The 21839-nt window shown below is 33.1% G+C and overlaps 1 protein-coding gene across 1 annotated transcript; it reads right to left on the bottom strand.

The window, feature by feature from the left end:
* Positions 1 to 16802: 16802 nt before the first annotated feature.
* LOC120181891 (threonine dehydratase biosynthetic, chloroplastic-like) lies at positions 16803 to 21509 on the bottom strand. Its single transcript, XM_039186926.1, has 9 exons — positions 20993 to 21509; positions 20373 to 20552; positions 20021 to 20290; positions 18761 to 18967; positions 17904 to 18152; positions 17724 to 17794; positions 17431 to 17548; positions 17221 to 17355; positions 16803 to 17140 (listed from the first exon to the last, which is right to left on the bottom strand). Exons 1-9 carry the CDS (start codon positions 21461 to 21463, stop codon positions 17000 to 17002), a joined length of 1842 nt encoding a protein of 613 aa, XP_039042857.1. The 5' UTR covers positions 21464 to 21509; the 3' UTR covers positions 16803 to 16999.
* Positions 21510 to 21839: the final 330 nt, after the last annotated feature.

A 21839-nucleotide genomic window follows, 5' to 3' on the forward strand; every position in this document is an offset into this window, starting at 1 on the left:
ATGAAGGTATGCATCGATGCACTACTGATGCATCGGTGCATAAAATGCATTCGATGTTTGTTTATTACTGGGAAGCATCGATGCACTACTTATGCATCGATGCACGAATTGCATTCGATGTATTTATTTTAAAAGAGTGCATCGATGCACTTCCTGTGCATCGATACACCTTCAAACGATTTCTGGGTTTTAACCTTGATGCATCGATGCACTATGAATGTGCATCGATGCACTATGAATGTGCATCGATGCACTATGCCCAGAACCTCTTTTTGAACCCGAAAATTCATTCTTTTTGGATTAAATTCTTCATATTTCAACCCCTTTCATATTCCTAACTTTCATATACATACTTAAACTCATTAATATTCATTTATCTCATCTTTAACCTCTAAATTCCATCTTTCATATGGAAATTCAAGAATCATACTCAATTTCTAACATGTTCCAAATTCCATTCAATTGCTTCTAACTTCTTAATTAGACCATTGACAAGTCAAATCCAACTTTAGAACTTCAAAAACCTTTCTATAACAAAAGTTCATTTATAAACCCTTAATAGAAATTCCTTTCTAATTCTCTCTCTTTGGTGTTTTAAACTTATATAAGCTTTCCTTAAGCTTATATAACCCTCAAGGACTCAAATCCAACTTAAAACTTTCAAGAAATCAAAAGCTAAATCAAACTTACCTTTGCTCTTGGCTTCCACGTAAAGAAGAAGAAGAAAGGAGAAGAACACTCTGGAGAATTCTCTCCCTTTTCACGTGTATTTATCCTTACCAATCCCATTTTAATTCATTTCTTGGTCAATTGACATTTTTGCCCTTTATTTCCTTTAATAGTTACTAAATAACCTTCATCATATGTATCCAATAATCATTGAACTATTTCATTCTTCTACTTTAGTCATCAAATTCTGAAACTTTACAATTTGGTCACTAACCCATAATTTGGGATGTTACAAATCTCCCCTCCTTTTAAAAAAATTCGTCCTCGAATTTTCACTGCACATCCTGAGAAGAACATATCTTCTAACGTTCTCATGCTGCTTTCTGAACTTAATCTTTTGTATCATCTTTAATAACTTGGTTCTTATCTTTTCAATTATTCGACTACCTTTTTACTTTATATCTCCTATGATGTCACTTATCAGATAGACAATAACATTAATTCTTATTACTCAAACTCATAAATCAATCAAATTCCTTGTCAATCTTCAATTGTTTTTCAAGAATCACCAAACTTTTATTTCATCCTTACTTGACTGACTCCAAAACTTCCTTAATACATATAAATCTTTATTCATTTCTCTGACTACATCCACTTGACCAAGAAACATAACCTTAAATCTTCATCATAACTGATTAAACATACACTTTGCATAACTAAACAATTTCTCATATTACCTGATATACCTTTCTTACTTCTGGTTAAACTTATAATCTATATCTCAACATAACCTTTATCACATATGATTCTTTAAACTTCATCCTTTCATTTCCTTCATAAATCAAAATCTTCTTATACACCAATCATATCTTTCTTTCATGTTCACATACTCTTTTCCTATCACTTAAACTCATCTCTGATTACCAATCTTTATTATATCTTTATAACTTTACTAATCACTTCACTTATACAGAACCTCATTCTTATCGTATCTTGCTTGTATTTTCTTCCATCAAAATTTTCTTTAAAACACATAAATATTTATCTCCTTGCCTATATCATATCTATATGATCAAAATACACAACCACATCCAGATTCGTATCTCATTTGATTAACTTACTTTATGTTTCCTTCAAATCTGATAATTCTAACATCCATGCCATTACAACTAATTAATAACAACCTTTCAATCTAGGGCGTAAGCCCTGATCAAATTAATCATACACATCATTTCAGTTAAAATCAACCCAGTGTAATTCACTTATTGAACCCATACTCTCATTCATATACAGTATTATGCCTTGTCTCCTTTATTACCTTTCATTTCAATGATTAAAATACATAACCATATCTTAATCCACACCATACATAATTAGCTTACCCTGAAATCATCTTCTAATCCTTTAACTTTAATACACTATTATCTTATAACTTTGTTAGTCAACATCGATTCTTCCAATCTAAAACATAAACCTTCATCGAACCATTCATATACATTCTTTGCAGTCGGAATTATTTCAACAATAGTTTACTCAACTAATCAAATAAACATTCAATCTCATACACCATGTCACTTCCATTATTCAAGCTTAACATTCTAACTTCCTTTATTTATAAACTGATAATTGATGTACCCATACTTAAACTCTTCTTATCAATCCTTAGTTTTACTCAAACATTTGAATCCTTCTTCCTTCACTCTATCACTTTACTATAATCACAGTATACAACTGTATCCAGATTCACTTCATATTTGGTTATCATAACCTACCATATCTTGAAATCTTGTAATTTCAATACATTCCGTCCCATAATCTTGTTAGCCCACGTTAACTCTTTCCATCTTAAATACAAAAATAGTATCTACCTCACTTGATACATTTAAAATACTTCTTATCCTTCACATTATTTAATTTCTAGCAAAACACTTAATCCATTCCTTGGTCTTTATACATTTATCCTTTTATAATCCGCATTGTCTTATACATAACTAAACCATATCATGTTCTTCATACTCTCATGCTCTTTTATATCACATATATTTATACTTAACTATCTCTCTTTATCACATTTTCATTACTTTGATAGTCAACTTTACTTGCACAAAACCTTATTCTTTACCATTCTTATACTTATGTTTTCTCCACTTGTTTCAAAAAAAATCACCAGATTTCAATACTCATCTAATCCATTTAAAATACTTTTTCTGCTTCGATTTACATAACTTCTGAAAGAGCTTTTAACCCAATTCACAAGGGTTGTCTTTAACCCTGACTTATCCTCAATTAACTCTTTGTTTAATCTTTCAAGATCAAACCTACTGTTGGAGTCTGTCGAACTCTCATCTGATTTGATTCTCTGACGGAGAATACAACTAATTCATGTCTGGTTTAAAGTTGAACCAGAATCTCTACCTTTCTTTGATGGTGCTAAAATTCTATGAAGCACTAATTCTCTTAATCATCTGAGATTTTATTTCTCCAAACTTTTCGTTCTGAGCTTTTTCTCTTTAAAGCTTTAACACAATTAACCATTTCTTGAAACGATAACAAATTCAAAACCAGTAACACTCTTTTAATTTAAGGCGCAAGTCCTAACAACAAATCATATGTATCATTTTCAGTCAGAATTAACTCAGCAGTAATTCTGCTTAGCTTAATAAACTTATAATCATACTCATACAAGGTGTAATTCCCTTGTTTCAAGCTCGTGTATTCCAGTTTCATCTGTCTTATAAACTGGTCATCAATGCACTTATTCTTGAACTCTTATACAATTCTAATAACATCATTTAATCTTTTAACGTTCTTATGGTGACAATTGTCCACCATACTCTAACTTACCAAAGTAGTAACAAAACTACTCAATTCAACATCTCCACTTTGAAGAAATGAAAACCTTCTATCATATTATTCAACCAAAGGTCTATAACAATAGAACATTCCTCAAATCCACCCTTGAACTTGGGTGCTCGCAACTTTATCAACTAATTTGATACATTCATTCTATGAGTTAAAGAAGTATAAATTGAAAACACATCAGAACATTCTTCAACATGAAGAATAATTTTCCAAATTTTATACAGGCACTTCCTGAGGTATTCGCTCTTCCCCCTGCCTGGCCAGGTCAGGTGAATGATATTACCTTCAGGTTTATTACCTTTCACTTCTTTCGAAGTTCTTATTATCATACTTCTATTATCACATAATAATCTATTTTTATTAGCAAGACAGCATACTCCTTACACTATCAGATCAGAATTTTTCACTTTGAGTTGGCATGTATATTTTTTAAAATACTTCTGACTTCGATTTAAACATAGAATCGGCTAAACCGTAGCTCTGATACCATTAAATGTAACACCCCAACCCGTATCCGACCCGGATACGAATCCGAGGTGTCACATTGACCTTTTAAAACATGTACTTGTATAAAATAGTGAGTAATTTAAAACTTTTATAACATATAAATGACTAATTTACATAAAAAACATTTTCATTATTACAAAACCAATCAGAACATATAACTATTCGAAACATTTATAAAACTGTTCATAGCTTAAACAATAGATTCTTTTGAAAACATGCCAACTAAAACTTTATATACTAAAATACATATTATTCACATCTTTTCTGATCTGACCTTTAGTAAGGAGAACTGACCTGTCTCGCTCCACATTGCTCTTTACTCTTCTCGAAACCTACGTGTAAATCACTTACACGCTAAGTCAAAGACTTAGTGAGGCATATAAACATATAAGGTAAACGGTAACTAATAATCATACCATAACAATTACTACTATCATTTCATACCACTCATACTTTTACATGTAACAAATATATGCATACATATATGTCATTATCATTCATATCTCTTATCTCATGTTCCTATGATCTCTTATGTCCATATCATATAACATATATCATAACCAATTGCACATATACATATCATGTCATGTAAACCATATATATATACTATCATAAAACACGTACACCCAAGCAACTATATTATCATCTTCATTTCTTTCTTATTTTATCACTATCATTGATTCCTTTCATCATATGGTCTTATAAGTTACCATTTGTACAATCAATATCACACATGAAATTCCACAAGGAAACAAACATATTATCATATCACTTTATTAATATTATCTATTTAATAGCCCATGACACACATGTGAGAACTAAAGATATGCGAGTACATAGAGGTTGTGCACTAATGCTGTCACCACAGCTCATATAATTGCACCGAAGTGCCACGTAGAATTGCACCGAAGTGCCGCGTAGAATTGCACCGTAGTGCCATATAATAATGTCCATAAGGACCACATATCATTCCTTAAGAATCATATACATATACTAGGGATCAAGTATATGTCTCACCATACTTCACACATGTTCCAAAGAATACATATATGTCCCGAAGGACCACATATCATTCCTTAAGAATCATATACATATGCCAAGGATCAAGTATGTGTCTCACCAGACTTCACACATGTTCCAAAGAATACATATATGTCCCGAAGGACCACATATCATTCCTTAAGAATCATATACATATGCCAAGGATCAAGTATGTGTCTCACCAGACTTCACACATGTTCCAAAGAATAAATATATGTCCCGAAGGACCACATAGACCCTCGACTCTTGGCATGCCAACTATACCCCTAGCTCTCATGAAACATAACATGGGCATTATCTTTTATATCCTTTTACATATTCATGTAACCATATCATATATTCATATAAGCTCATGGTTTCATTCACATATACATGTAATCACGTAGTTCATGTCAATTCTCATATGAGTTCATATTCATATAAACATAGCATTCACCCTCATGTATCACATATACTTTCTCTTTTATATGGCTCATAACATTTCTCATGTGTTCATATGACATGTAACTCATTGTCATCTTATCATGTTATCACATAAACATATCATCTTACAATACATACAAAACATATCAATACCTATATTTACATATACCTATCATTTCATTATCCTTATTATTATTCTTATCATTACCATTAATCCCTTTTACTTACCATATTCATATCAATAACACATATACTCATGCACACATATAAATCATAACAAATACATACTTCTATGAATTCATGTTTTTCACTATTGGAAATAGACTTATCACAAGTCTTATTTTCCATTAAACCTCATATACTAGAGAATGTGCACTCACCTTAGCTTTGCTTTGATTCGATTATAATCCTTCAATTGATCCGGAACGGGATCACATTCTATATCTACATCATCATACATAGATCTATATTAGTATTATAACTAATATACTCTAATGGTTCACTCTTTAGACTAAGAGAAAAGGCAATTTCATCTTTTAATGAAGGTATGCATCGATGCACTACTGATGCATCGGTGCATAAAATGCATTCGATGTTTGTTTATTACTGGGATGCATCGATGCACTACTTATGCATCGATGCACGAATTGCATTCGATGTATTTATTTTAAAAGAGTGCATCGATGCACTTCCTGTGCATCGATACACCTTCAAACGATTTCTGGGTTTTAACCTTAATGCATCGATGCACTATGAATGTGCATCGATGCACTATGCCCAGAACCTCTTTTTGAACCCGAAAATTCATTCTTTTTGGATTAAATTCTTCATATTTCAACCCCTTTCATATTCCTAACTTTCATATACATACTTAAACTCATTAATATTCATTTATCTCATCTTTAACCTCTAAATTCCATCTTTCATATGGAAATTCAAGAATCATACTCAATTTCTAACATGTTCCAAATTCCATTCAATTGCTTCTAACTTCTTAATTAGACCTTTGACAAGTCAAATCCAACTTTAGAACTTCAAAAACCTTTCTATAACAAAAGTTCATTTATAAACCCTTAATAGAAATTCCTTTCTAATTCTCTCTCTTTGGTGTTTTAAACTTATATAAGCTTTCCTTAAGCTTATATAACCCTCAAAGACTCAAATCCAACTTAAAACTTTCAAGAAATCAAAAGCTAAATCAAACTTACCTTTGCTTTTGGCTTCAACGTAAAGAAGAAGAAGAAAGGAGAAGAGCACTCTGGAGAATTCTCTCCCTTTCCACGTGTATTTATCCTTATTAATCCCATTTTAATTCATTTCTTGGTCAATTGACCTTTTTGCCCTTTATTTCCTTTAATAATTACTAAATAACATTCATCATATGTATCCAATAATCATTGAACTATTTCATTCTTCTACTTTAGTCATCAAATTCTGGAACTTTACAATTTGGTCACTAACCCATAATTTGGGATGTTACAGGGAATCCATGCATAGGACATCTTTGTAAAAGCTCCATGTATCGCTCCCAAGCTTTGTACATGGATTCATCATCTTCTAGTTAGAAAGAAGTAGTATCATTACGCAATTATCAGTCATAGTTGTAAAACTAAATCTAGAAAGGAAATTGATAAGATGCATATTATACATATATTCTATGATATTTTCCTCATACTTGAATAACTAAAATTGCGTAAATCATGGATTTTGATTATATTTCGTATTTTGTGGATTAGGTTAAAGATTTGGATAAAACAAGTTTAAAATCTAATGATTAGCATGATCTTCACAAAATCCCAAATTAAAGATGAAAAATCGAAATTCAAGAGGTTGGCAAGACCAGAGGAGGTTTTCGCATAAGGTGTGGGCACGACATATTCATCCTAAGCGGTCGCAGAAGAAGTTTGTAGTTAAGGTGTGGGCACGTCTTACTAGTTCGTACAACCTTAAATTAGGGATGCAAATTTATAAGGGAAAAGGAGTTTAATGATGACTGAAAGACTCTATTGAATTATTCTTATCTTTAGAGAAGGATTAGGGTATTCAGAAACCTCTATTTTGTTGGGATTGACTTTGGGGAAACTTCCTTATCTAGAATATGACAATCCTTATAAAAGGGGAGTTAGGGTTTTCATAGTTTTAAGAAGATTTTCTCTAGGATTATTTACAGATTTCATCTTTAAGAGAAAGGAGAAAAACATTTTCAAACAAGATAGTCTCAAATATGAAAGGTTGCAACCCGATAAGAAAATGGGGCATGGTCGATTCTGAGGACAAGACCGACAGACAAAATGAGGCTCTATCCAAGAGATAAAACAGAACTAATTCATGTTGCATGCATCTTAGACATACTTAAGAGCATCACATTCATCATTTTTTTCATACATAATTTTTGCATCTTTTAGAGTCAATTTTCAACTTCAAGGCGAAAGATACTCGACTCAAAGACACCTTCAAAACAATCGATGGTGGTTGCTTAACTCAATGGCAAGGAACTATGCCTCAACCAACTTGACCTATTGGAAGATCTTATAATCAACTTTAGATGGGTTCGAGATCCAATCCAGAATGAGTCCAGTTCAGCTTAACTCAACGACGAGTGGCTACTTTCCAGTTAACGTTTTCAAGCCAGATTTCAACTCCATGACGAATGATATCCGGCTGACAGAATTTACCACTTGGCTTTTCCGTGAAGGGGGTCATCTGAAGAATTATGATCAGCCTAGACCCGCGAAGAGGGGCCATCATTCATTTAGAGGAAATTTACAGTACAACATAAGTCGAGAAAAGCTGTCTATCAACAAACAACTTTTCAGTTTCATTCGAAGCCAATTTCAACTTCGCAACGAAGGATATTGGACTCGAAACAATGCAACTTACACAAGATTGGATTTCAACTTCACAACAAAGGATATCCAATTCAAAGCTCAACTTCACAGCGAATGAGCCATCCACGATTTAAACTTCATGAAAAAGGATATCGTGCCCAAGTGTATTGACTCAATTTCATAGCAAATGAGTCATCTGCAACAGTAGGGGGTTATCTCTCAACTTATTACAGCATAGTTCAAGGCGAGAAGGGCTATCTGTCAACAAAGACCTTTGAGTTCGATTATATTTAGCTCAAGGGCATATAAAATTTACAGCATAGCTCAAGTCGAGAAGAGTTATCTGTCAACAAAGACCTTTGAGTTCGATTACATTCAGCTCAAGGACATATCAAATTTACAGCATAACTCAAGGCGAGAAGGGTTATCTGTCAAAAAAGACCTTCGAGTTCGATTACATTCAGCTCAAGGACATATCAAATTTACAGCATAACTCAAGGCGAGAAGGGTTATCTACCAATAAATACGTTCAAGTTCAATTCCATTCAGCTCAAGGGCATGTCATATTTACAGCATAGCTTAAGTCAAGAAAATCTATCTGTCAACAAAAACTGTCGAGTTCGATTCCATTCAGCTCGACAACACGTCAACCACATGGTAGCATCGAGGAACTACTTTCCGGTTGAAGCCGAGGTCTTTAAGTCAAAAACAAGATCTGGGGCAATCTCTCAGCTTAGTACATCATAACTCAAGGAGAGAAGGGTTATTTGTCAATGAAAACTTTCGAATTCGATTCTATTCAACCCGATGACGTACCAACTACTTTCCGGTTAAAGTTTAAACTGAGGTTTTTAAGTCAAGAAGAATACATGGGTTAGATGTGCTTTAATGACAGGAAACAATCTTCCAGCAGCATAACTTAAGTCGAGAAAAGCTATATGTCAACAAAAACTTTCGAGTTCGACTTCGTTCAGCTCGAGGGCCTATCAACCACATGGTGGAGTCAAGGAACTATTTTCTAGTCTAATTTTCAAACCGAGGTCTTTAAACCGAGAAGAAGACCAAAGTTGACTACGATTTGGAAATAAGAAGCCACATTCCAATTCAAATTCCGAACTACGGCTTCAATTTCATATCATTTCAAGACGGACTCGACTTCGCGACGGAGGAGTCATCCGCAACTCAATTTAATAGGGAGTTATTACTAATTGTAATATCATAGTCAATTTCAACTCCACAAAGGAGGATATTAGACTCAGGGACCCTTTCATACCAAACGAAAATTTGTGTCCTTTTATCTTTGTCCTATTTTTCATTCCACGAAAAAGAACGAAGAGGGGCAGTTGTAGACACTCATTTTCTTCCGGATTTTATTTTATTATATATATATATATATATATATATATATATATATATATATATTTTGAAAATATTTTGAAAATACATATATAATATATAGTTTTTGAAAACATTTAAAAAAAACTTATTTAGTATATAGTTTTGAAATCATTTTGAAAATTTATATAATATATAGTTTTTAAAACATTTTTGAAAACATAGTTTTAAAACATTTTTGAAAACATATATAATATATAGTTTTGAAAACATTTTTAAAAAATATAATATATAGTTTTAAAATAGTTTTGAAAATATATATTATATAGTTTTTGGAAACATTTTTTATATATAATATAAAATATTATTATTATTTATTTTTCATTATATGTTTTTTATTAATTATTTTTTTGTTTTAATTCGGTCCAGGTCAAGCAAGGGTGTGGGTTGCCCAACCGGGTTTGGGCCTGACCTAGCCTAATCTCGGATTAGGGTTGCAACAAGTTGTCAAGACGTCGCAAGGGAATAGTCATCAGGCGCGTGAGGCCACGCGCCAGCACGGTTCCAAACGGACAACGAGTTTTTCGGCCACACCAACGGAACTGCACAATCCCGGGGTTCCCGGTCAACCCACAACAACCACGAACCCACCCATTTAGGGGCTCAAAACAGCCAAAACCAGGGCTATAAAAGTCTCGGTGAGGCCAAGCAATGGGACCACGATGAGCAACCAAACACAACATCGTACACAGATAAGAGAACCACAACAAATCACAAGCCAACTGTGAGCAGTAAACAAAGTTTCAAAACAAATCACAACAATAAAAAATCATTCGGTAAGAAACCCAAAGGTGGAGACTTTCGAATCCGAAAGTAAAGGTAAACAAAGTTTAAAACTTTGTTTCGGGGGAGAACACCGGGGAAGCAAAAGTCTCATCGGAACCGGGAGGTGCCAGTCGTCGGAAGTCGAAGGGTTTCATCGAAAAAAGGTGAGAACCGAGGGTTTTTTTAGATCTACGATTACTAGGGTTTGTTTTTGGAGATTTGGTAGTCGGTTTTGGGTTCACATGCTTGAGGAGGGGTGTATTTCGGGCTAGATTGGTTTTTTCCGGCCGTCGTCCGCTGCGGTCGTCGACGGTCGGCCTGGTAGCCAGTTTCCCTCCGGTGAGGGAATTCTAGAGAGAAGCCGGAGCTCTCTCTCTTAGAGAGAGAGTGAAAATGAGCAAATGAGAATATGAAGGCCCTTTTGGCCGGTTTTGGGGCATTTATACCCTCACCGAAGTTAAGTTATAATATTTTTAATTTGGATTTCCAATTTTATTTTGTATATATTTTAGTCACTATTTGGTATTTAGGATTAATTATTGTTTAGTCCCCCTAACCTTTTATTTTTTTTTTATTTTTGCAGCTAATTTTTAGCCTCTATTTGATCCATAAATTTTGATTTGTTTCAATTTGATCCTTTAAACTTTTTTTATTTACTTGTAATTTCAATATGTTTTCTTTTCATTTTCTTTATTATTATTATTATCTTTTTCCTTCTGATTTATAATTTTTTTCTTTTTCCTTTCATTTATTTAACATAATTTTTTTATTATCTAATATTTTTCTTGGCTTTTTAGGGATACTTTCAATTAATCAGAGGTAATTAATTTGAATTGAATTTTTAAATTTTAATTTTCGTAATTAAGACAACTAACAAATTAATTGGTACCGAAAAGGCAGTACAAGGGTGTTAATCCTTTCTTGACTGTAACCGACTCCCGAACCCGACACATTTCTGGTAAAACACAGATCAGGTAAGATGGTGTCCGATCAGCCTAAATATTTTTTTTAAATGATCAGTGGCGACTCTAACCATTTTATTCAAGTCAAAACTCAATTTCAAGCCTACCCAAAAGACAACCGCGACACTTTCTTGATTTCTCTGAAAGATGGATGAAACAGACTAACATCTCCATAATCGCAACCCAATTACATGTCAAAATCTTCAATGACAGATACGTGAATTGAAAAAAAAAGCCACACACCGGAGAGCAGCTTCTCTGGCAGCACCACGAACTTCGGGTTTCTCACTCCTCTTTTTATGGGTTACTTCTAAGGTGGCACCAACTATGGATCTGGAGTAAGGCTTCTTCGTGGTGCGTCTCCTTTTCTTCACAGCCTCTTGGGCAATGTCCTAAATTTATTTGCATTCAGTATTCGAACTAATATAAGAAAAAGCATGGGAACAATAAAAAAATATAAGATAATAGTACTTTTTTTATAAGTTAATGAATCATTTGAGATCTATTCGATACATTTAATTTTTGTAATTGTATGAGAAGTTTAATTATTATTTTATAAATTTCAAAATTTTAGTTGCTAAAAAGTTAATTTCAACCTAATTTAAGGACCATTTTCGTATTTCACTTGTAATATCATTAATTCAAAATACGCATTTTTTTTAAAACAATTATATAAATAATAGAGTAAACTACCCGGGAGACCACTAAACTATGGTAAAAAATCAATGTGACCACCTAACTTTCAATTGAATCAATCAGACCACCCAACTATTTAATTGAATCAATCAGACCACCAACTATTTAATTGAATCAATCAGACCACCGGCCGTTAATTTTTAACAGAGGTGGTGACGTGTCCGTTAAGAAAATTGGCAAAATTATATATTTGGTCCTTAATATTTACATATTCTATCAATTTAGTCATTATTTTAATTCAATTAAATAAATTTAAATATCCATTTAGAACGTGACACGTGTCAATACATGATTGAAAGATTTTATTTATGTATTTTAAATTATTTAATTAAATTATTTTTCTATCCAATCAAGTAGTAACACGTATCATCACCCAATTGAAATGAAAATAAAAGGGACCATCATGTTTGCAAGGGGAATTGAATTTGTGTCAACAAAGGGAAAAGCTATCAGACGCCCAAACCATTGGACCAAATGTCTCTAATAATTTAAACTTACAACAATTTGTATTTGACTTGTAAAAGTTTGTAAATGATGAAAAATTAAACATGTTATTTGTTTAAACAAATTATTATTTAAATTAATTGTAAACTATTTTTTAATTAAAAATATTCAATTTTTATATAAATTAGAAATTTTTAATTTTTTTTGTTAATTCAAAAATTGACCAAATTAACCAAAATTTGTTCGGTTCGGTTAATAATTTTCAAATAAATTTTGGTTATATTAATGGTTAAAGAAAAAAATTCGGTTAATTTGGTTCGGTTAATAATTTTCAAATTAATTAGGTTAATAATTTTCAAAACAAAATCAGTTAATTCGGTTCGGTTAATAATTTTCAAATTAATTCGGTTCGGTTAATAAATTTTGGTTCGATTAACTGAACCGAATTAACTGAATTTTTGCTTCGATTAATAATTTAAAAAAAATTGTTTAATTCGGTTTAAATTAATAATTTTCAAATTAATTCGGTTCGGTTAATAATTTTTAAATAAATTTTGGTTCGATTAACCGAACCAAATTAACCGAATTTTTGCTTCGATTAATTCGGTTAATAATTTAAAAAAATCGGTTAATTAGGTTCAATTAATAATTTTCAAATTAATTCGGGTCGATTAATAATTTTAAAATAAAATTTTGGTTTGATTAACCGAACCGAATTAACCAAATTTTTTCTTTAACTATTAATCGAACCAAAATTAATTTGAAAATTATTAACTGAACCGAATTAACCGAATTTTTTTCTTTAACCAAATTTTTTTCTTTAACCATTAATTGAACCAAAATTTATTTGAAAATTATTAATTGAACAAATTTCGGTTAATTCGGTCAATTTTCGAATTAACGAATTTTTTTTTAAATTTTTAATTTATATAAAAATTGAATATTTTTAATTAAAAAACAGTTTACAATTAATTTAAATAATAATTTGTTTAAACAACTAATTGGATAGAAAAATTATTTAATTAAATAATTTAAAATACATAAATAAAACCTTCCAATCATGTATTGACATGTGTCACGTTCTAATTGGATAGTTAAATTTATTTAATTAAATTAAAATAGTAACTAAATTGATATAATACGTAAATATTAAGGACCAAATATATAATTATGTCATTTTTCTTAAAGGACACGTCACCACCTCTGTTAAAAAATAACAGCCGATGGTCTAATTGATCCAATTGAATAGTTGGATTGTCTGATTGATTCAATTTAAAATTCGGTGATCACATTAATTTTTTTTACCATAATTTATTGGTCTCCCGTATAGTTACCCTAAATAATATTATATTTTTAAATCACAGTAGGATCTGTTGATATAATAAATTATTTTATATGTTTTCTTTTTTGAATCATTGAGGGGGTGTTTGGTTCAAGGAATGTGGGATTCCCATGGGATGGGAATCCCACATTCCCATGTTTGGTTGGCCGGGAATCTCATTCCCGGTAATGTTTTATTACCAATAGTAGATTTTTTGGGGTATATTACCGGGAATGTCATTACCTCCCTTCCCTTAGGTATTGTAACATTACCGGCGTTTTGGACTAAAATGCCCTTAAATTTTTATTTTTTTCAAAAATATCCTTCTTCTGTCATTGAATAATAAAAATTCTACGAATGTTAAATTACAAATTTATCCTTAAATTATTTTAGATTTACAAAAAAAATCTATAATTAAAATTTTATATGAAGTTTAGGGGTTAAATTTTTTTTTACCCTTTCATTAAACATTTTTTATATTTTTAATTTTGTAAAAAAATTATATAAATATTATGAATTTAATTTTTTAAAGAAAATATATAAATATTTTACAATTTGTAATATTATACAAATATATAATAAGGACAATTTGGTCAAATATACATTCCAATAATCTTTTATTCCTTTGACCAAACACGGTAATCTTACATTCCTGCTAAACCAACCAAACACAAAATACAACATTCCCAGTAATCCTATTCCCTGGTAATCTTTTATTCCCACTGGTAATCTTACATTCCGTGAACCAAACACACCCTGAAGGAAAGAAAATTATCAAAGAAAACCGATGGCTTTGGATGAGCATTTGACTCGCTTTTGAGGGATTTTTTTTTTTTTTGTGAAAAATTGAATATATGATAAAAATATTTAACTCAATTTGATAATAATATTATAATTATAGGTTAATTGAACATCAACAATTATAATAAGGTGATTAAATATTTATTATGATTAAAAATATTCAAAATATATATTATTTTATAATTAGTTTAGTTTAATCAAAAAAAATTATTATAATACTATTATCTCTATATTTTTCTATTTTTTTTAAGTTAGGTTCCTATTTGCATCAACATCCACCGTCTCGACCGCCGCGGAAAGCAATTCCATTGCTTCTACAGTCCTCTAAGCAGGCGCAGCTGCACTAAGGTTATCGATTCTATTTGCATCAGCAGCAAAGGTGGAAGAAGGGAGGCTAGAAATCAAATCCCAAGTTGAAGCTCTCGGGAGCAGGATAAAAACAACGAATGGTAGCAATTATAAAGAACAAAAGCTCGGTTTTTGATGATGAAGAAGAAGATGACGGAGTTGGTGTTGTTAAAAACCAACTTGTACCCATCTTAAATCTATTTGTATCTGAATTCTAAAGTCTGTACTTTGCTACTAAAACCCTCATCTCCATCTCTGGAAAATTCCCTTAGTTGAAGAGGGTTTTGTTGGGGAAGAAAAAACAGATGGACATTAAAGGACTGAAATATGCTTTAAGAGCTCAGCTCATGCCAAGCCTCCTCTTTATTCCATGCAAATTTTCATGCTCCTTTCTCAACGCGTGTATCCTGCTCAGTTTTCAGACGATCATCTGCGTGCGTCTCTTACTAATCACGGCTTCATTTAAAAAATGTACATAAGAATTAATTTAAACTATGTATAAATTTTAATCCGTACAATTTTAGATGGAAAAGAAGAGAGAAAACTGGAAAAAAATTGATTTTAAGAAGGGCAATACTTGTCCCCTCCTCAAAAACCAAGACCTATTTCTGATTATACTTTTAAAACTTCATCATCACCACATATTAGTATCACGTAAGGATCGAATAAAGAAGATCCAATACAGTCAAATATGCAAAGAGTTTTGGTATACCACATGTTTTTTGCATTATCAGTCAACTAGAAAGCTTTGTTATTCAATAAACCATAAACTCTACTGCACAGACAAGTATGCTTAGCCATATGTATCTTATGCAAGTAGGAACTTCTTGTATAACTGATGCATGTATAAAGTTTAGGTTTTTAAATAGCAACAGATTGTTTTTGCACAACTAGACAAATGGTGAAGGGCAAAACTAAATCTGATTATCAAGGTTGATGTGGTAGGCTCCGCCAAGACATTGCCCCTTTTTTTAGCAGCTTCTTGAAATTCTATTTGCTACGAGTTTCACTCATTTTCCTACTAGTTGCATAATCATTCTTCACAACCAAACATGGATTTATGTCAGAGATTCTCCATCCCTTTGTTGTGTCCATATAATCTATGCGCCGTTTTGAATGGCTTTTTGGTGGTGTGGTCCATCCAACATGCTGTAGTTAGTGACAGTCAGTGGCCCCAATTGCCAAATGCCACTCTTCTTTCGAACCTAATCCTCCTTAACTTCGTAATTTATGCTCAACACAATTGAATACCTACACTTTCTTGTAACCAGTCATATGCTGAAACTTGAGCAATTTCAAATTATTCATTCATAAATTGACAACATAGATAACCATGGTCCCTGTAGCGTTCTTCCAAATCGATTTTGGGATTTTGCATCATTAATTTGACACTTAGATTTATACAACAAGATGTGTCAATTTGTTACTTGATCCCTCCCCATTTTGTTTGTTATTCACAACTTTGAAAATGTTAGAAAATTTTTAAAAAATAACGAGTACTACTGAAGTTAAAAAGATTAACTTCAAATGGAAGGAAGAGATGGATACCATTCAAAAAGGATTATGAGAGAAACAACATACAAGATGACACCTTTTCAACTGATTTTAAGAGAGAAACCACCATCAACACAAGAGTAGTACTTATATGAGCTTCCCAACCATTAAAGCATCAAGCTCACACATACATATATATGTGAATTTCAGACATCAAAGTAAAGAGTGCATGTCAAGAGAAACTAGTCATCTAATATGGCAACTGTAGCCCAAACCCTAACCACTCTTATTTGGAAAAACTCCATAAATTACAAAAATGAATTCAGGATGTGGCCAGCCATCACCTGCTATTCCAGTAGCAGTTAAAGAGGATCGGAAGCCCCTTCACGTATGATGCTTTAACATGTGCATTAGGCCGTCACTACTGTTGGAACCAAATCTGATCAATGCATCAAAAGTTGAAAATTCTCATCATTGTTTACCACTACGTAGTCATATCCAAGGCTATCAGCACGGCGAACAAACTCCTCCTCCTCACTCTTTGAGACTTGAATCCCGACCAGAACATTTGCTCCTGTTTCACCCTGTTGGATGTGGAATAAATCAGGATTGATATTTGCTTCAATATAAAACGAAATTGGATAAAACTTCTTTAGAAGCTAACCTGACCACGATAATGGAACAAACTAATATTCCAGCGTGGACTAAAAGTGTCTAAGAACTTCATCAAAGTACCAGGCCTCTCAGGGAAAACAAACCGGCATAGCACCTCATTTTCAACATTCGATCTGCCTCCCATCTGAAATAGATGAATTCAGGGAATTAATAAAGGCGAAAATCAGGTAAAGTGACGAAGAAAAATTATGATAATTACCAAATACCGCAAGTGATCTTTAACCAAATCACTTGCTGTAAGATTGAAAGTTCTAAGCTGAGAAGATTCCATCCTCTGCTTCATTGCTTCAAGTTCAGAAACCGTGTGAACACCAACACTGCAAAGAACATTGATGGATAACGGAGCGCTCTCAATTCACATATTTCTGAATACCAAAAATCCCTTGAACAACAAACTAACATGAAAGATAGCCATGAATATTAACACAATCCTAAACATGTATGATTTTTTTTTTGTATTTTGTTAGAAACTAAAACAGAATGATAACTAACCTGTACAAAACTACGGCTCCTTTATCAGAACTACATCTATATTTGAACTCGGTGATATTCATAGGTCCCACCTGTCAATCCCATTATATAATGATTATTTTTACTAATTATTTAGAACTAAAAATGAACAAAATTGATAATTTGTAGAAAGGTTAAATTTTATAAATTGCAGAGACATACCAGTTCACAAAATTGTTTGAAGCTTCCGGGCTCCTCCGGCAAAACAGTGGCAAGCACTGCCTCATGTTGTCTACCCACATTAGCCAGTTCAGTAACCACTCTAAGCTTATCAAAATTCATGTTTGCACCACTAGTTATTGCTACAACATTCTTCCCCTTAATGCCGTAATATTTGCAATATGCTTCGGCTCCTGCAAGAGCTAGGGCACCTGCTGGTTCAAGAATGCTCCTCTTCTCTTCAAACATATCCTGCAACACAAACAGTGCAAGTTGTAATTCCCTAAGCATCCAAAGAGCCATGGGCTAATTCGATGACGTTCATCAGGTGTCCAGCGAAAATGAAATGCACTAATCACACTGAAGAGATAAAATGAGAGAAAAAACAAAAACATAATAAGAGCTTCTAACATCTTTATGGTTGAGAATAAATAATTAGAAAACTTATAGAATAGATGGGCCACTCGCTTTTCCCAAAAGGTTAATAATAGCACATCAACAAACTGAATCTAAAATTCAAGTCAGACACCCAAAATTTGAGAGACAAACCAGAACCCGTTTAACTTCATATGAGCCAAAGGCATATCCTAATTCTGAAAATACTACTTGTAGAACCCATGTCAAACCAAAGAGAATACACCTGAACTAGAAATTTGACAATATGTTTCAAATTAAGCATTTATTTAATTTCATGCCATCATTTTTTGCTTACTTCAAAACTGTATCATACAAGCACAGAAACACTAAAAGTACAACCAACATAATGTTCGATTGTGATGTCCAGTCTTTTAACAATGATAGGAGAAAAAAGAATCAGCCAAAGTGAATCAATGCAAAATTTGAAACATCAAAGACCATACCTTTATAGAGGCACAAATAGCATCACGGCTTACAAGAACAACACCATCCACTAATTCCCTACATATGCGGAAGGTTTCTTCACCAACCTCCTTAACAGCTACTCCATCTGCAAAGCCTCCAACCTTGTCCAGCATCACTCTTTCGCCATGATGCAGTGACAATGCCATTGCATTTGCATCAAAAGGCTCCACTCCAATAATTTTCACCTGTAAAGTAATACAACACTGAGTGCTGTGGATGAAATGATGAATTACGTCATGTTGCAAGCAACAAGCTCGCACAATGTAATTTCAGACAAAAGTAAACAAAAGAAAAGAAGTTTAAATAAGCTAAAAGCCTAAACTACTGATATAAAAAACAATTTCATTGTAGGTTTGAGGGGAAGGGAATATGAAAATGAATTGGTATTTGGTACATAAGTTCTTGCAGTAGTATAACATAAGGTTTCAATTATGCACTTCACAGGTTTGCTGGAGGTAAGGTCTCTAGTAAGCTTAGAACAGCATGAAAGCACAGTTGAACGAAAACAGATTTTTAAAAGCAGAACATAAGGATAAAAGAACCTGAGTTTCGACCAATATATTAGTAGGTACCCTCGCGTATTATAATTATGAAATAGAACACAAAGAATTTAAATCATGCCTCCACTAATTTTTATGCTGTTGGATTTTGATAATATTGGCAGCCCTAAGGATTACCTAAAGTTTGAAATTGACCGATTACTAAATAGGATTAATTATCAACCTTGCTATTTGTCATGCTAGTTAACATAGGCGTTACTAAAATGTAGAAAGTAGTTAAAAGAAGGTTGATGGCCTATTAATTCCCAAACACTGGAAAATGATGCACGCTTCTTCTACCTCTCCAACTGTTCTAGCTCATATACTTCCATAACACAATAATACTGCATCAATGGATAACATCAAATAGGAAACTTTCCTAGGATGGTTTCATCTGAACAGAATGTCTATCATGCTATGCCAAAAGGGGAGCCCGGAAATGAAATAAGCAGCCACAGAATTGGAAATAAGAAGATTAAAGGAAGTCCATATAGCAAGCAGCAACCATCCCAAAGATCAGCTTTAACCAAAAACCAACTAAATTGTTACTAGGAACTAAATATGATGATTCAACATTCAAGAGGTATGAAAAAGGAAAGAAATCAAGGATCATGACGTGGCATGCACTAGTCATCTACTGAACTATGCCAAGCTCCAGCATAATGAAATAGCAGATGCTTATAGGACGAAACAACATACCCCTGGGGAAACCCTCTTTACATAAGCAGCAATACCTGCTATAAGCCCACCACCACCAACAGGTACAAAGATTGCATGCAATGGGCCTTGTGTTTGGCGCACAATCTCCATCCCAACAGTTCCTTGTCCAATAATAACGTCTGGATGATCAAATGGGGGTACAAACGTGAGACCTTCCTCTTTAGCCCTTTTCTTAGCATATGCTTGTGCCTCATCATAAGAATCTCCAATAAGAACAACGGTTGCACCCAACCTCTCAACAGATTGCCACTGCAAAATAAGAAACCCTCGCTCAAATTTAGAAATCTTATAAGCGATGTAAGCAATACACGAAAATAAAAAAAAAGGGTACCTTAATTTCTGGAGTAGTAACAGGCATAGCAATAACAGCATTGCATCCTAGTCTCTTGGCAGAAAACGCAACCCCTTGGGCATGATTTCCTGCTGATGAACAAATAACCCCTCTTTCTAATTGTTCCCTGGGAAGCTTTGCCATCATATTATAAGCTCCACGAAGCTTAAAAGAGAAAACCTGAAATTTTGAAACATCGCATCTGTAAGCACTTAATCTGAATGAATATGAAAAAGCATACACCCCAAAAACATGTCAAAGTTCCTCTTTCAAGTTTATTCTCAACTACAAAAGTAGCGTTTCCGTGCTGACTATTCATCAACATATTCCAATGAAAAAAGCAACAATTGAACTAAAAATCATGTGAATATTAACTCACAACAAATACGTATCTCAAATACATAAATCAAAAAACAAGAGCAGCTAAATTTAAGCTGGAAAGGAAAAGAAAAACTCTATCAAGCTTAATAAAAGTAAAGCCAAAGTATAAACAGTCCTAATCTGTCAAAATCCCACTAATCATAGAAACAATTATAATTAGAAATGAAAAGCGCAGCCAACAAAAGGTATCACATTCAAAGAAATAAGAAGTAAAAACCAAAAACATAATATTTTCTTACAGGCTGTAAGTCTTCTCTCTTGAGCCAAACTTGATTGCCCAATCGTTCGGACAGCTTAGTCGCCAACTGTAACGGTGACTCGATCGCTACATCGTAAACCTTGGACGACAATATATTTGTTAAATACTCCATCGCATTTATTACGTCCTCATTTCCTTCACCCATCGAACGTTCCGGTGACGCTCCTAAGTACCCCGACGGATACTGCAGGGAATTAGTAGGCACCTTCTTTCTCTGCGCGGAAGGAGCGGCTGCAATGCTAGACGTAGAAGACGAAAGGACATCGTTCTCGCTAGAGATAACGGACGGAGAAGAGACCTCAGCCGTCGGTTTTGACACGGCGGCTCTGATCCAAGGCAGGTTGGGGTTACCTTTCTTTGAAATGTGGGGGCCAAGAAAGGATGTTTGTGAGACACTCTGTTTGTGGCGGAGTAGGAGCGGCATAGGCGGCGTGAGGCGGAGAGCCTCCATTGTCTTTCAAATTTTCTGAAAAATTAAGATGAAAAAACAAAAGAAAACTCAGAAAGAAAAAACCAAAATGCGTTCTATAAGCCAGTCGGCCACTTTCATATATACGAGGGTTTTTTTCTTATTTGAGCTAATTTTGGTCAGGACAAAGCTGGCAATTAATAATTGGTGCGTGGTTTGAATAACGCTGTTCTATTACTGCAGGTAAAAAGATAAAAATATCTTATACGCCGCCGGTCAAATAACTAATAGTATACTTACATCTTTGTCCTTGTATTATGAAAACTTACAACATCATTCAACTAATCTACTTCTTATATTTTATCACCCTCAATTAACGAGATAACAGTAGGGTAAAACTTGACACGATTTTAAAAAT

This window comes from Hibiscus syriacus, unplaced genomic scaffold, assembly GCF_006381635.1.
Source record: "Hibiscus syriacus cultivar Baekdansim isolate YM2019G1 unplaced genomic scaffold, ASM638163v2 tig00003721_pilon, whole genome shotgun sequence".
NCBI classification, from domain to species: domain Eukaryota; kingdom Viridiplantae; phylum Streptophyta; class Magnoliopsida; order Malvales; family Malvaceae; genus Hibiscus; species Hibiscus syriacus.

Coding starts and splice junctions, on each gene's coding strand:
- LOC120181891 (XM_039186926.1), bottom strand. CDS start 21,463: ATGGAGGCTCTCCGCCTCACGCCGCCTATGCCGCTCCTACTCCGCCAC. Junction 20,553..20,992: donor AGAGAGAAGACTTACAGCCT/GTAAGAAAATAT, acceptor TCAAAATTTCAG/GTTTTCTCTTTTAAGCTTCG. Junction 17,141..17,220: donor TGTTCCATTATCGTGGTCAG/GTTAGCTTCTAA, acceptor CACATCCAACAG/GGTGAAACAGGAGCAAATGT.